Source organism: Heterodontus francisci, chromosome 37 (assembly GCF_036365525.1).
Source record: "Heterodontus francisci isolate sHetFra1 chromosome 37, sHetFra1.hap1, whole genome shotgun sequence".
NCBI lineage: Eukaryota > Metazoa > Chordata > Chondrichthyes > Heterodontiformes > Heterodontidae > Heterodontus > Heterodontus francisci.
In genome coordinates this window covers 24,230,204-24,246,458 of record NC_090407.1, presented here as the reverse complement: position 1 = coordinate 24,246,458, position 16,255 = coordinate 24,230,204, and the positions used below count along the sequence as shown (strand labels likewise).

Sequence of the window (16,255 nt, the reverse complement as noted above, 5' to 3'; positions counted from 1 at the left end):
TGATATAACGATTCCACTCCTGCATTTTGTTCGACCCAGGGATGTATAATTTTTTTAAAAGATACATTTAAGAGAACTAGGGCAATGAGGGTAATTAAACTAATTCAGGATCTCAGTCACTTCCTGCATAGGCTACAGCTGTATCCTGTTTAATGACGGGACGGTTACAAGCTGATAATTGATTTACTGGAAAAGCTGTATGAATGTCTTCATACTGAGTTCACTTTTATATTCATCTCTAACAGTCTGTCATCTCTCATCTCTGTTTTGTTCTGACTCTGTTCTTGCTCCCTCTTGCTGTCTCGCTGTTCCCCCTCTTTCCCCCCTCATCTTGTTCCCCCTTCCTTCCTCCTGTCACATTCATCCTCTTCTCCCATCTCGCTCCTTTCTTCCTCTGTCTTGCTCCCCCTCTTCTCCCTGTCACACTTACCCCCCCTTAACCCCTCACTCCCCCTCTTTTTCTCCCCCCCCCCCCCCCCCTTGGCCAACACCTCTTCTCCCCCTCTTATCCCATCACTCCCCCTTCCCCGTCTCACATTCCCCCTGGTCTCACTCCTCTTCTCCCCCCACCCCCCCTCGGCGATCGTGCGCTCTCTCTCTCTCTCTCTCTACCACTCTCGGTCCCCCTGCGTCATTAGGATGCACTTGTGTTGCCACCTACTGGTCTTTGGTTGTTTTGCAGTCTGGCCATTTCTGGTTTGGTTTGTTTTTAGACAATGAGTTGGATGAAGTGGGTACAAATGATGCTGAGAAGCTGTTACTGCACGCCATGTCAACCAGGAGTGAGCTGATTGTACAAGAACCACTGGTGGGTACCCTGACCATGCAAGGAATACATTGTGTAAAAAATCTAGTCCAACCCCTGTTTTCCGCCCCCCTCCCTCAAAAATGAAGTGAAGTGGGCTAAATATTTTGGGATTTATTGTGCTTGACCTTGGGACTGAAATTCTCTGTATTTTGAAGCAAAACGATCTGGAGACTAAAACTGGACAGCAAGTAAAATCTTTCTGCAAATTTTCACAACACAACAAAACTGATTTCTCAAATAGCAGTCAGACAAAAACCTGCCCATGAAAAGGCCTTGGGGCCCCTGGTAGAGTATTTTATCATTTTGCTACATTAATGGCTGTATGTAAATGCAAGTTGTTGCTGTATTAGTTGTATATGCAATAGCAATGATCTTTTGAGAGATTCCTATTCTCTAAACCATGAATGTCTGGCAGCCAGTAACTCTCTGTGGCAAAAGGAAAGTACTTTTCGTCTTGTTTTCGCTTCATGAAAGTTTACTTTAGTCACGAGGTTTAACAAAGCTTTTAAAAACCCGCTGCAGTTGAAATCTGCCCCTGCCTAAATTTGACGTAAATCTTGCAAGGGCAGTTCAATCCGGTTTTCTAACAGCAAGGCTGGAGGGAGAAGCCAAATCACGTTCAGATAAATGAATACCATATAATCTTTTACCGCAAAGTGTATGGCTGGCAGTTGATTTTTGAGTGTAGCTTGACTTAGCAAATGCAGAAAGCCACAGAAACTGTTTAAAGGGATATTTAATGAGCTTTGTATCAGGCCAGTTAGAACTAGAAATAGGCTTGGCCAGTTTAACTCCTGCAGTTAGAAAGACTTCAGTGGTAAATGAATAACAACAACAACTTGTATTTATCTAGCGCCTTTAGTGTAGTGAAAAGTCCCAAAGTGCTTCACAGGTGCCGAAATCAACCAGAATTTGAGACCGAGCCACATAAGCAGATATTAGGGCAGGTGACCAAAAGCTTGGTCAAAGAGGTAGGTTTTAAGGTGCATCTTAAAAGAGGAAAGAGAAGTTTAGGCAGGGAATTCCAGAGCTTGGGGCCTAGCTAGCTGAAGGCAGAGCTGCCAATGCTGGAGCAATTAAAATCAGAGATGTGCAAGAGGCCAGAATTGGAGGGGCACAGAGATTTCAGAGGGTTGCAGGGCTGGAGGAGGTTACAGAGATAAGGACTATATACTGCGGGTATAAAGAGTAACTACAAAATAATAGGATTATAGATTGGGACCATTTGTTGTTTATTGGAGGAACTGCTAAGTACAATTACTGTAAAATGATATTTGTGTTGTATTACTGTTATATATTCACTTGTTCATGTATTATTCACTAAATTCTCTTGTTAAAAGCTGAAACAAGGTTTGTTCTTTAGATCTGCCACTTTTTGAAGGTGTGTGAGAGACAGAGGATAAACCAATTAATAGAACTGTTTTCTGTTTGCTCTCCTCAACTCACTATTGAAAACCCACTCATATAAAAGAGGCAGTGAAGATCCTATTGAGACGCATAGTGAGTGAAACTTGCCGATGAGAGAAGTCTGAATTACAGAAACAGCAGTACATAGAATGAATGGGGCAGAAAAGACCCCAAAAATGCTACACTGTCTAGTGGTTATGATGCCAAGCTGTTCGATTGTTTTCATGTTGAAAAGCTGCTCTCTGCTGCTGCGACCGTGTCCACCACGACTCTCTTTTGTTTATGTCTCAGTTCGGATTGATTTCATCAATTTTAATCGCTCCACATCTTGGGGCCTTGCCTTCAGCTCCCTCGGCCCGAAGCAGTGGAATTCGCTCCCTAAGCCTGTCTACTTCTCTCTCCTCCTTTTAAGATGCTCTTTGAAACTTACATCTTTGCTTTTGGTCACCTGTCCCAATATCTCCGTGTGTGGTTTGGTGGCAAATTTTATGTAGTGCCTTGAGACATTTTACTACTTTTAAAGGCATGATATAGATGCAGTTTGTGGTGGTGTCACATGAGGTGCTGGTGATGAGCCCCCTCCATTATTGGATGTTCAGGGAATCAGCTGAACCAGTCACAAGCCTCAGTTGCCATGTGACGAGGACCCACATCCAGGAGCTGGTGAGAGGGTTCAACTTCTGCCAGAAAAACGCCAGACCCTTGTTATGTGGTATCTGTGGTACAGTCAGAGTGCAGTAGCAATTCACTTCTTCGGTCTCTTTCTCTCGTCGCCTCTGAGACTCGCCTTACACACCCAACTCCTCTCCTGACCCACAGCTGCTCATTCCTACATTCCAGCTCCTCAAGGTTGTTACACAACGACAATTTGCATCTGTATACCTCACTCTACAGAGGCATCAGGAAGAAAGAGATATGTCTCAGACTTTCACGTCCAGGAAAGTCAGCCAAGTGTGCAATCAGGGCTGTGATGATTGTGAAAGCTATTAAAATACTTCAGAGAGACTTGACCATCGGGAGACTTCACGGCACAAGGCTCTCGTCGTTTTTGCTGCTCTCGGTGGTCAGGCCCAGGCACAGAATTTAATCAGTTGTCTCTTCAGATCCCAGATGGCAATCAGGACCCGGCTGAGGATCCCAATAACCAGGGAGAAGATGAGTTTGAAGAAGCTGAGCTTGAGAGACCAGGTTTTGCAGGGAAGGTCGCAGGGCTCCACGGAATGAAGGAGCAGCAGCTTCTCATTAAATCCGGTCTAAAGGTAGGTGGATGTCTGAAGCAGATTTGTTTAAAAAGTATCAGTGATCAACATTCTGCCCATCATTTAATTTCTAACAAAAGAAAATTTAATACATAATGTCATTTTTCTCAATGTCCACATTTGGGCCAGTGTTGCCATGCTTCCAGTAGCCTTTTGTAAAGTGGCTGGATTTATACAAAACTGCCTGATTCTGCCCAGAGGGAGCTCCAGTCTCCATTGCGCTAATGTAATATGGTGAGGATGGAGATTTTGCAATGTGCGGGAGGGAAAGGAGCAGGTAAAAGGCATCAGCACACAGCTGCATGCTGAGCCTTACGTAGCGGGTCTGGGCAATTACACTAGAGACAGCTGCATGAAATGCTGATGTCTTCTTCAATTATATCGTCTGATCTGAGATATCGCAGTCATTCATTAGTTGTTTTCACGACTGGTTCAGGGTCTGTTTGTTCGTTCTGAAAGGCTCTCTGGGGGAACCTTGGAGACTGTGGCAAATATACTATACTGAAACAAATTTTCTTCCTCAGATCACTGGAAAAATGAGTAACTGATGTGTGTTTACACCCTTTTCTCTTTGCTTGTGTATGTGTTTTCCTCCTTCCTGCTCTCCCACTGCCCCTCTCGCCCTCTGCCCCCATTTACCGCCTCCTCATAGATGGGATCCAATTAACCCAGCCCTTGTTATGTGGTATCTGTGGTACAACTCTCTGCAACTTAGCTCAGCATTTGGCGCAGTGAGTGGCAAGTGCAGGCATCCGAGTAACGGTTTATGCTCCTGCTGGTATGTTCATGGCCGCAAATTCTCTTCGGTTTAGTGGCTGTGGAGCCAAGAGAGAAGAACCTGAGAAACAAAATATAATTTCCTCTCTCCCTTTTCTACCTTCAGGGCGTTGATGCTGCAAGTAAGGAAGAAGATGAGGCTGTGGACGAGTATCAGGAAGATCAGGAGGCAGAGAATGTAAGCACTACCAGAGGCTTTATCATTTTTCAGACTGAGCTGAGTGCCGTCAATTGACAGAGGATTTTCTCTGCTTGGCTTTCAGCGGGAACTGAAGTATCCTTCGTCTGGGTTCCTAGCAATAACCATGAGCCACTCTAGCAATAGTCAGACCCCATGATCGTGCCATCAGAACTCTGTTTAAACAAATATGTATCAATAAAGATTAGAGATTATAATTATTCAGAATTCTTTATAAAGAATTCCTCGTGTTTGAGATTGCTTTGTCCAGGTCTCTGCAGAGCTTCATTCTCATGCTTCAAAGCCCAGTATATGAGAGGAATCTCCTGAAAAGAAGGGTATATTTTTTAGCAGATCTGGGAGGAAACTCTTTTAATTTAAATACTCGCCCACATTAACCCTAGTACGTTCCATCTCAAATCCAGTTTGCACCTTTTATTAACAAGTACTTTATAAATTAATGCTTTGTACTTTCTTGTATATTCTTTCTGAATCAGAGTTTGGAAAATTCTTGACTGCTTTTATTTGATGGAGACTGACTCTGTGTATTGATGAGTTCTGAAATTTTTAAAATCCAGTTAATTAATTCCAGTTTTCAAACTAGGAGGGAAAATAACACAGACTCTCCAAATCCCTCAGTCCTGTTTGAATGAAATGTTAAAACAATAATGAGTTGTGATGATTGAGGAACAGCACACATTGCTGGGACAAACCATCTCATCAACCATCCACTTCAAACCATTTGAATAGAGGGATGGCTAAAGAAAAGTAGGAAATGGATTGAAATGGATGGTTGATGAGATAATTTGTCCCAGCAATGTGTGCTGCTGTTCATGTATATAAATAGGCTGGACAAACCCTAATAGGGAATAATATCAAAATTTGCTAATGAGACAGTGGTCCATGGTAACCTAAAAGGAATAATGCTGGAGATTACAGGAGGGAGTGGGCAAACATATGGCCAATGCAGTTCAAGGTAGAAAAATGTGAAGTAATATGTTTTAGGAAAAAGACAGGGAATTATACAATTGTCAGTGGGAGTGCATGAACAAGGAGATCCAGGGGTACAGTTGTGACAGATCCTTAAAAGCAGAATTGAGAAAGAAGAGAAAACTGAATATTAAAAGGACAAATGGGCATTGAATACAGGACTGAGATGATGATACTGAAGGTCCTTGTGTATAGTTTTGAATCCTCCATTATAGAAAGGATGTTGGAGCCACAGAAAAGGTATAAGGTAGATTCATTAAGATGTTACCAAAGTTGAAAGAATAAAGTTATCATAACAGACTTGAAAACAGCGCTTTATTTACTGGAGCAGAGAAGATTAAGGAGGAATAAAACTGAAATGTTCCAAATTTTGAAAGGGTTTGAGAGGGTAATAGTAAAAGATTATTTCCACTAGTCAATGAGTCTGGTACAAGGGGGCATAAACCCCAGGTTTAGTGCTAAAACCATAAGTGGGGGTAGTGGATTAGAAGGATTTTTTTTTTTGCACATAGGGTTATTAGAATACAGAATGTTAGCACAAGTGGCATCAGTTGTGGTATTTAATAGGGAGCAAGAAAATGGTACAATTTTCCATATGCATTACAGGCTGCCCAAGCAGTGGAGATGAGCTAGAGGGAGGTGGGATTGGGGGTGGAGGAGGGGAATCTGTTCAGAGATATATGCAAGAACAACAGGGCAATAATATTGCATGACATTTTTTTTTTTAACTATCCCAGGGTAGCCCCAGATAAAGGTAATGCATGTGATCCAAGTGGGCGACACTGTTTAGAATGCATCCAAGACTGCCTCCCAGTTTATTATGCTTGAGGTAGTCCTAGGAAATGAAATGAAGTTACAGATGTCAGAGTAGGCGAACAATTGGGGAAAATAGTGACAACAATATAATTAGTTACAGCGTAAAAATAGAAAAAGATAGTGAAGGAACAGCATCACCTCCCAGTTCCTCTCCAAGTTTCACATCATCCTGACTTGGACATGTATCACCATTCTTTCATTGTCACTGGGTCAGTATCCTGAAATTCCCAACCTAATGCCATCCTGGAAGTGCTATCATTGCAAGAACTGAAACGATTCCAGAGGAAGGTCTGCCATGATCCTCTCCGAGATGGGGAATAAATGCAGCCTTGCCAGCATTGCCCAAAACCCAAGAAAAAATATTTTAAAATCCAAGAGCAGGGTGCTGGATTGGCAAGAGGCAAACTTCAGTGAGTTATGGGATTTAGCCCAAATCAACAGGGCAGAAAAATTAGCCAACAGGATGACAGATCATCAATGAAGAATCTTCAAATATGTGATGGGGGTTGGGGTTCAGAAAATGATGGGTTCTTATAAGGTTATATCAAAGGATACAATTGTTTCGATAAATAGACAAATTAAAGCTAAACTGAAACTCGAAAGGGAAGCACCTGATAAAACCACAGCTAAGCATACGAAAGAAAATGAGGAATATAGAAAATGTGGTGGAGAGATGAAAAGATGAGTATTAAAAAAAAAAGCTAGCAGGTGATTTAAAAGGAAATAGTGGGGCCTTTTATAAGCCTGTAAAAAGTAGAAGAATATTTTGAGAGCATAGGACTGTTCTCATTGTGGAAAATGAAGATATGGTGAAATCTTAAATATTTTGCACCAGTTTTTTCCGTTTTTATTCATTCAAGGTCGTGAGCATCACTGGCACGGCCAACATTTGTTGCCCATCCCTAATTGCCCTTGAGAAGGTGGTAATGAGGTGCCTTCTTGAACCGCTGCAGTCCCTGTGGTGAAGTTACTCCCACTGTGCCATGTTACAGCTTTCCGTTGCAGTGTTTTTGATGCAACTGAGTGGCTTGCTAGGTTAGTTCAGAGGGCAGCTAAGAGTCAATCACATTGCTGTGGGTCTGGAGTCACATATAGACCAGACTAAGTATGGGCAGCAGATTTCATTCCCTAAAGGACGTTTAGGGAATTTAAGAGTGAGTTTAAAAAGTTAGACAAGGAAATGGACAATTTTTAATTTGTATTACAGGTTGCCCAAGCAGTAGAGATGAGATAAAGTGAGTGGATAAACTGAGGAATCGCAGACCTGCTGGTGCAACATCAGTTCTCGGCAAAATCTTAATTATGAGATTAATTTAGTGGGCATTTAGAACTGCATGGGATTATCAAGCAGAGATAGTTCCGGCTTATTGAAGGCCATTTTGAAGACATAACTGGTAGATAAAGGAATGCAGTATATTGATCGGCATAAGGCATTTGATTAAGTATCTCACTTGAGGCTCATTAGAAAAATTTGTGTGTGTGGCGTGAGGAAATGCAGCAGCATGGATGGTTTTGCTGACTAACAGAAAACAAAGATTTTGTTAATGAGTGTTGTTTGGAATGAAGGAGGGTTGACAGTGGTGTACGCCAGCAAACAGTGCTGGCATGGGTCCACTTTGCTCTCTGTGTGTAGATAATTTGGATTTAAGTATGGAGAATGCAATATTGAAAATTGCTAATGACACAAAAGTTGAGGGGATTTAACAAACAGCAAGGACTGTTGGCAGAATGGTCAGGCAGGTGGTAATTTAATCTGGAGAAATGAGGTGAAATATTTTAGAAAGAAAAATAAGGATTTTCAATATATACTCAGGAGAAAGACACTGAAAGATGTAGGTAAACAGTGAAGCCTAGGAGTTTACATAGATAATTCCCTGAAAGTGAGAGTAGGTTAGAAGCCATAGAGAGCATACAATGTAGATTCAACAGGGTGTTATCAGGTATGATAAATTAAAATTGTTAGGAGAGACTTGAGATAATTAGGACTGATCTCACTGGAGAATAGAAGGCTAGGAATAAATTCAATCAAGCTTTCTAAAATGAAGAAGGATTTTAATAACCTGAATAAGGAAAGACTTTTTCCTGTCATTGGAAAGTCAGTGATGAGGGGCCATCAACTTAAAATTGTCACAAAAAGAGGCCAGGAGAAACTTCTTTTTGCAGAGAGCAGTTGGGAGAATGGAATGTTTTTCGATGCAGTCGTTGAGGTATAGACCATCACATCTTTTAAGGCAAAAGTGGGTATTTGAAGCAGAGCAAGATACAGACTTGTAGGGAGAGCATAGTTGGTGTAATGAAATTCATTTTAGATTGCTTTAACAAAGAGTAACACAGATACGATGGGATGAATGGCCTGCTTCTGTATTGTAAACTTATGTGGCCCCATGGGGAATCTCATTTTGATTTTAAAGTCCGCCATGATGTATGTGGGCTGGTATGACATGGACAGGAGTAAAACTTACAGATGGAATTCTCTGACTATCAAAGGCATTTGTGTGTAAATATACAGTCTGTGAGAAGATCAGCTGTATAGAGGTCCTCACTTCATTCAGGTTTTGACATTTATAGTGCTATTGTTAGATGGGCTTGAGGTGGCACCCTTCCATTTGCATTTGTTCCATTTTATCTTGTGTGCTTCTTGGGACAGGAGGACAATGGAGGGGAGATAGACGATGACCATGAAGATCCTGGCTTCATTCATCAAGATGCCAATGAAGGTGTTGCTGGAATCGTAGATGATGAAGGCAATAAAGAAGAAGATTACTGAATCCAGACAGGGACGGAACTCAGAGGTGTGAACCTGGGGCAGTTTCTTGTTCCAAAAGTGAGGAGTTGGGGAGATGAATTTAAGAATGAAGCTGTTGGCGGGAGTTGGATCCTGTCTCGATGGATTTTTTTTTAAATCATGAAATGCAAGACTGAGGCTGACCTCTGATATCTAAACTTTAATTTTTCCCAAACTACATTTAATCTTCTTACAGCCACCCTGACCACAGTGACTTTGTCTAGTGATGACATTTGATGGAAGTATTCATGACAGGAGATGCTTTGCTTTGCCTGATCAAATTATTTATGTAAGGGTGATGGACTGTGGTGAATATTCAATTCGAGACTCCTTAGTCGAATGGCATTTGAAGAATGTCTCATTAATGGCATCACCTTGAGTGAACTAGAAACGACAAATAAACAGACAGTTCAGCCAAATAATGAGAACACTAAAGTGATGAATGTATAGTCCATTAACTCTCCAGTTCTCTCTAGCCCAGCAAATTGCATATTAGCTTCTTTTTATGATATCATTCCCTGGAAGTTTTATGTGACTCCCACATGTTTCTGTGCAATTGATCCCATGGAATCTGGAGAAGGTTTGATCCCACAGAGTCGGTGGAGAGAGACTGTCTGTGGTACAGCAATACAAAATGACCTGCAGAATTTGTTCATTTCCTTTTTACAGTATTGATGTCATTAAACTTCACTGCACAGGCATAGACTCAAACCCAGGAAATCATCTTCCCTTGGTCTTTCTTTCATTGCAGAATCTACAAGCTTTTAAACTCAAACTTAGTGTCATCTAATTACTGGTTCTTCAATTACATCACCATCTCTCCTACTGAGAGGCCTTGGCATCCATCTGGGTTTCTTAATTTAAACCTTAACCATAGAACCCCTCTGCAGCTGCCGAGTGATTTCTGTCTCTTTCCTAAGTCAGTCGACAGCATAAAATCACCACTTTCTCTCATTATGCCAGTTCACATGTTGCAGGAGGATGTCACATAGTCAGCTGGTGGAGCTGGATTGAGGAGTCCGGGATCTGGGCAGGAGCAAGAGATTCTATCCATTCACTTTGTGCAGTTGGGTACATTTACCCATCTTTTGAGTCCATGGAGAGTACAGTAAGTGAGGCAGTGATTGATCCTGTTTTTATCATGGAGTTCTAACCGAATATTTTAATAGTTCGTTCTTCCTCAGTAATGTTTGGAAAGGAACCTTTTCAAAAATGCTTCAAATTCTCAGACATTGGCCAGTAGCTGTGATACCAGGGTCGGTATCAGACCATTAATGAGCGACACGTTGCACTCTATCGTGTATGTGTGTGCATCAGACACATGGTATCCATCATTCTGCTCAAAATTCAAATTTTGTGACCAAATCTAGGTGCCTTTTGCAGTCCTTGTGGAGCAGACTCTGTCTCACAGCAACACGATTTTGCAGATCCTCCAATACCACAGTGTTTATAATCTCAGACATTTTATGCTCTGTAATTTCTGTGCTCAAAGTCCAAATATTGAGGTTTTTTTACACTTGAAATTAAATGTCACTGATGACAGTGTACAGTCTGTTGGCAATTATTGTGTGTGCGTATGTGAGATTATAAGTGTGTGAGACATTGTAACTATGCTTTCCAATTATCTTACCAATACATCACTAGTTAATAAAATTCTGATATGTTTCTCCTCTTCCCAAAGCAAGAATGTCAAAGCCAGGGCAATGTTAAAGAAAAAAAAGCACAATATAAAGGAAAATTAAAAGGCTAAAGGGGTATGAGGAAAAAATTCAGCAAAAACAGAATGGATGATTTGAAAACCCTTTTCAAAAAGACATATGCATTAATGGAATAGTTAAAGGAGGCAAGCTTGTGAAGGAAATGGAGGGAATGGCAGAGATGCGAAATAAAGACGTTTTAGGGCAATTTTATGCTCTAGACGAGGAGAGCATAAAATCGGGTGGTATAGTTGGGTGTGGGGGGAGGGGCGGATTCCCGCCGCCACCAAAATTTTGTCCAGGGTGGGAAGTCTGTGAATGGCCTTCCCGCCACAGCCATAATTAGCCATGCAGTGGGCGGTTCTGTTACCGCATGGGAAGCACGGCACAAAAAACCGTGCAGACTACTTCCCGGCTGTGGGTGAGATGGAGGGGGTCCCCTCATTAAAAGGCACGGTGCCTGAATGAGGGAGCAGGCATCGGGAAGGGTGGGACCCACTGAGCGTCACTCACCTGCCCATGCTACTGATCCCTTCCCCCATGAGACCTGTCCCGCCCTGACCTACCTGTGGCCTGGCTCCAGCGATGCTCCCTGGCCTCTGGCAGGTGCTCCTCCAGCAGCAGCCACTGCCTTTGCGGTGGCACTGCAGCTGCCTGCCTCTGATTGGCCGGCAGCTCTCCAAGGACAGGACTTCCAGCAATGGGGTCCTTGATCCTCTGAAAGGCCCACCGCTGTCCACAAGTGCCTGCTTGGCACTAGATTTGGCGGGCCTTCTAGAGAAGAGGTGATGCGGGAATCTCACCATCACTTTTTCCAAGTGTCAAGACCCCCGCTGCCAGAATAAAATCCTGGTCCTTGCCTCAGTTTTCATGGAGAAGGTGAAAATAGAGATTGTAGAACTAACTGAAGTTGGTCTAGAACAGTTAATGGAGATTATTAGTCCAAGAGAGAGTGCTAAAGAAGTTACTTAAATTTGAAGTAGACAAATCATCAGGACCTACAGGTTTACATCGGAAGATCCCGAGGGAAGAAAGTGGTGGAAAGGAAGAATTCTGCCTGAAGACTGGAGGACATCTTCAAAAAGCCAGGAAATTATAGGCCAGTTTTCTTATTTCAGTTGTTAGTAAACTTCTCGAGTCTATAATTAGAGAAATAAGTTAATCGGAGCTAGTCAGTATGGATTTCTATAAGTTAAGTCTTACTTGACCATCTCTGTTACACCTTCAAAGAATTATGTTGGGAGGATAAATTGAGGAAATGCAGTGGATGTGATTTTGTATGGATTTTCAGAAAGTATTTAATAAGGTTTCACATAAGAGTCTTGTCGTAAGGATAATACCAAATTTAAAAGGGATGGCTAAAAAGGATTAAAAAAGTTAAGTGGTATTCCACCAGCGTCTGTGAGTTAGTTATTAAATATATAACTGAACTGCATTTCAGAATTAAACGCAATCCTGAAACTTGCTGAATTGGGAACATAGTAAAAATTGTAGTGGACTGTTGAAGACTGCAGAATGATAGGTTTAAGGTGAGAGGGGCAAAGTTTAGAGGGGATGTGCGAGGCAAGTTCTTTACACAGAGGGTGGTGAGTGCCTGGAACTTGCTGCCGGGGGAGGTGGTGGAAGCACGTACAATAGCGACGTTTAAGAGGCATCTTGACAAATACATGAATAGGATGGGAATAGAGGGATACGGTCCACGGAAGTGCAGAAGGTTTTAGTTTAGGCAGGCATCAAGATCGGCGCAGGCTTGGAGGGCCGAACGGCCTGTTCCTGTGCTGTACTGTTCTTTGTTCTTTGATAGGTAGAGATATTGAAAAATATAAAGAACATTTTCATGCATGAATGGGGTGTGGAAATATACCTTAAATTGTATGATTTTAAATGGAGTACGGGTCCAGCTTGGTGTTCTGATGTACAGGTCATAACAATTTGGAGTGCAAATAGATAAAGCCACAAAAACAAAAGGTGAATTAAATCCTTGTTTTTCTATCTAGAGCAGTGTTGTCCAATAGGATTTCGATGCTTGCCAAACTTGTAGTGATCAGGTCACCATATTCACCATGTAATACGAAATAAATGCAATGTTGATGAAACAAATGCGCATTCTTTTGAAAATAGTTTTGAGGCTTTAAACCATCAGCAAACAAGACCTATACGCTCACTGCCAGAGCCAGGCGAACAACTTCAAAAGGGTTTTGTGATTCAAGTATTCTGCAAAGCAAGCCTGCTGTATACATTCTCAAAGGGTGGTGACAATCTATTAACTGTGTTTGGTTTCTGATGGTGTGCTCCAGTTTATTTAAAAAAAACTAATTTCTTCAAGAGTGGACTATATTTTATTAGAGTTGATATATTAGGAGACTTGGGAGGGAAGAGAATAGATAAATCTCTACATCTTGGCTTCTGTGCTCTGACTCTTGCTTTGCTTATGCGCTATCACCTGCCATTTTCAACACAGCATCCAGCCACTTACTAGACTTTTGGCTCATGGTCAACCTCCTGTAATCTCTCCTTTTATGCTAATAGCGCCTATTCCTCTCAATCACTCATTTCAAACAATCTATTCAGATGAAGGCTGAACATATTTGGATGTTGCTACACTGCCCCAGCTTGCCAAGATTGCACATTTCAACACACATTGGCAACTGTGCAGCACTGCCTGTCACTCACGCACCACAACTGTTTAGCTGCTGGTTGGTAGTTTTTTTTTCTAAACAAAACAAAATTCTTAAGTTAGCATCCCCCGTTTCACGAAATTCCTCAAGAAAATTTCGAAAGCAATCAGACTGCTTTCCTTCCAAAGGCCGGCCCTGCTTTCATTGTGCTTCACAGAGCAGTCCTGTAGATTGTTACAACTGAGGTGGGAAGAGTGTACTGTCTTTTCTAGTTCCACTTCTCCACAGGTCACAACATATACTTTTTTAAATGTTTACCCAGTTACTGATGAAGTTATTCATATACTCTACTCCTTATCCCAGAATAAAATACACCAACCAGGTTTCTTTAATGAGCAACAAAATTATCAGTTTATTGTAAAACAAGACTTAACTAGTAACAAAGCAAAGTATTAACATATAGACTGAACTATGAATGTTCCCCTTTTAAATTCCCCAGACAGAAATTCTCTCACACTGGAAAAAAAAACTGAAATTCTCTCTGCAGAGGTCTGTTACAAAAGAAAGACAGAAAAGAACACTCTGGCCAAATACTTGCTAATTCTTGAAGAAGAAAGAGAAGATATGGAAAGAAGTCAGTTGTCCCTTTTTGGTCTGGTGTCCCAAATACACATAGACGGCTGTCACTGGGCTTTGAGAAAGAGTATATTTGCATTGGAACCGGTGCAGTGAAGATTTACTAAGTTGGTCCCTGAGATGAGGAGTTTGTCATATGATGAGAGGCTAAATAAATTGGGCCTATATTCTCTGGAGTTTAGAAGAACGAGAGACGATCTAATTGCAAGATTCTGAAAGGGCTTGACAGGGTAAAAGCTGAGAGATTGTTTCCACTGGTCGGGGAATCTAGAACGCAGGGCACAGTCTCAGGATAAGGGGCTGATCATTCAGGACTGAGATTAGGAGAAATTGCTTCACTCAAAGGGTTGTGAATCTTTGAAATTCTTTACTCCAGAGGGTTGTGGATGCTCCATCGTTGAATACATTTAAGGCTGGGATAGATAGAGTTTTGGTCTCGCAGGGAATCGAGGGTTATGGGGAGCCAGCAGGAAAGTGGAATTAAAGCCCAAGATCAGCCATGATCATATTGAATGGTGGAGCAGGCTCAATGGGCCATATGGTCTACTTCTGCTCCTATTTCTTGCGTTCTTGTGTTCTTTCTCGAGCAGTTCTTTTCCGGGGGCATTGAGGATCAGTTTGTCAGGCTTTCTAGGAGAAATGCGGCATCAGGGGTTTCTGGCAGGCTTTTCAGGAGAAATGCAGCATCAGTTTTTCTATTTCTTACACTCGATTCTCAGGGAGTTCTCAAAGAGATGGAAGAGGGTGAGCTGATGGTGGCTGCTCTCTTAGCTGGTTTTCTCCAACTCTTTTCAAAACAGTTCACACCCCAACACACTGTCCAAAGTGAAACCAAAAACAATATCTCAAGAGTCAAGCCTCCTGGCCCCTATAAATCTTGACCTGTCATTTCTCTGTAAATATCTTCCCCAGGTCACCAAGGTTTCTGTTTATTGCTTAAAGCACATGACTTCCAGCAAGGCTGTTTTTAAATAACATCTCGGTGTCCTTTCAATGAAGTGTCAACAACAAAGCAAAATCCAGTTTCTATGAAATCTTCAGCCTTCCAATGAATCCATCTCCACAATTTAAATATAAGTCCTCAAAAACATTTACTTAACAAAAAATATAGAATCACTTTCATAACAAGTTCTAAATGTTTTGTCATTTTAGAGGCACCCAAAGACAACAGGGACAGAGAAAGTAACAGGCGGTGGACTATTTTTCTTGTTTCATTGAGCAAGTGGCACTTCAGCTTTCAGTTCACTCGAAACCTGACAACTGAACTATATTATGATAAACATAGTTGCGGTCTGACTGATATGTGACTCCTGTCTAACAGAACATGGATGATTCTTTCTTGCTCAATTAGGGGATGGGCAACAAATAGCAGTGTAGTGAGTGACACCCACACTCATACCCACCGCTACAACTTTAACACAACTCAGTGTGCTGTGGCCCTAAAAATGAACAGCATCAATTTGTTACATGTCTGAGGCCGATTCGCCACATGTGGAGAGCATGTTGGACAATCCTGAACTACAGTCATTGCACACAAAAACAAAGGAGTCATTTAAAAGTTTTAGGCTATAATTGAATTACAGTGTTCTGCCTACTTTTGGGCACCCTTTTATAAGGGGAATATAAAACAATGGAAAAGATTACAAGAGATTCACTTGGATGTTACCAGCAGTATGAGGGGCTGCAATTATGAAGAAAGATTTGACAGTTTGAGCTTTTTCCCCTAGAGCTATGAAAGTTAACCAGTTTGAGTTTCTCAAGTTTGTGAAAGTTGTTATAAGGTAAAAAGTGGTGAGATTGTTTGCATTAGTTGACAGAAGGGCACAAATTTAACATAAGAATTAAAGATGGTTAAAATGTGGAATTCTCCAATATTTACCACTCAGCTAAAGAGGATGGGATCAGTTTTCCAGCAGGAGAGAGTGTATTGACACGAGAAATGCTTTTGCCCAGAGGCCTAAAACCAGCCCAACTCCAGCAAGCGGGTTTCTTTGTCAGTCAGCCCCGTGATTGCTGTCCTATAAACGTCTTATGGAGAGTCGGGGCACTGAACAATTCTGAGCTGTTGATCTTCAGAGGAGCTGAAACTGAAGCAGATGCTAAACAGTTAGTTCTTATATGGAACAGGCTCTGTTGTTCAGTTCCTCCTGTCTTAATGCACAGGATCCTGCTGCTGAACACAATGGCTTGGATTTTGCTGTCAGCAGCAAAGCAAGGATGCTCTCCATTGACTTCAAAGAAAGCTGCCCACAAAGATCTAGTGATCTCTGTGATGTGGTTTCCC

At 41.7% G+C, this 16,255-nt stretch overlaps 1 protein-coding gene across 5 annotated transcripts in view; it reads left to right on the top strand.

The window, feature by feature from the left end:
* LOC137352160 (Golgi integral membrane protein 4-like) overlaps positions 1-10,565 on the top strand; it is a 54,508-nt gene extending 43,943 nt beyond the window's left edge. For all 5 annotated transcript variants that reach the window (XM_068017322.1, XM_068017321.1, XM_068017320.1 and 2 more), the window contains 4 exons: positions 714-808; positions 3,319-3,474; positions 4,358-4,429; positions 8,883-10,565. In XM_068017322.1, coding sequence (XP_067873423.1) covers positions 714-808; positions 3,319-3,474; positions 4,358-4,429; positions 8,883-9,002 — 443 coding nt within the window. In that variant the 3' untranslated portion in view covers positions 9,003-10,565. The remainder of the gene's footprint in view (positions 1-713; positions 809-3,318; positions 3,475-4,357; positions 4,430-8,882) is intronic.
* The last annotated feature ends 5,690 nt before the right edge of the window (positions 10,566-16,255 follow it).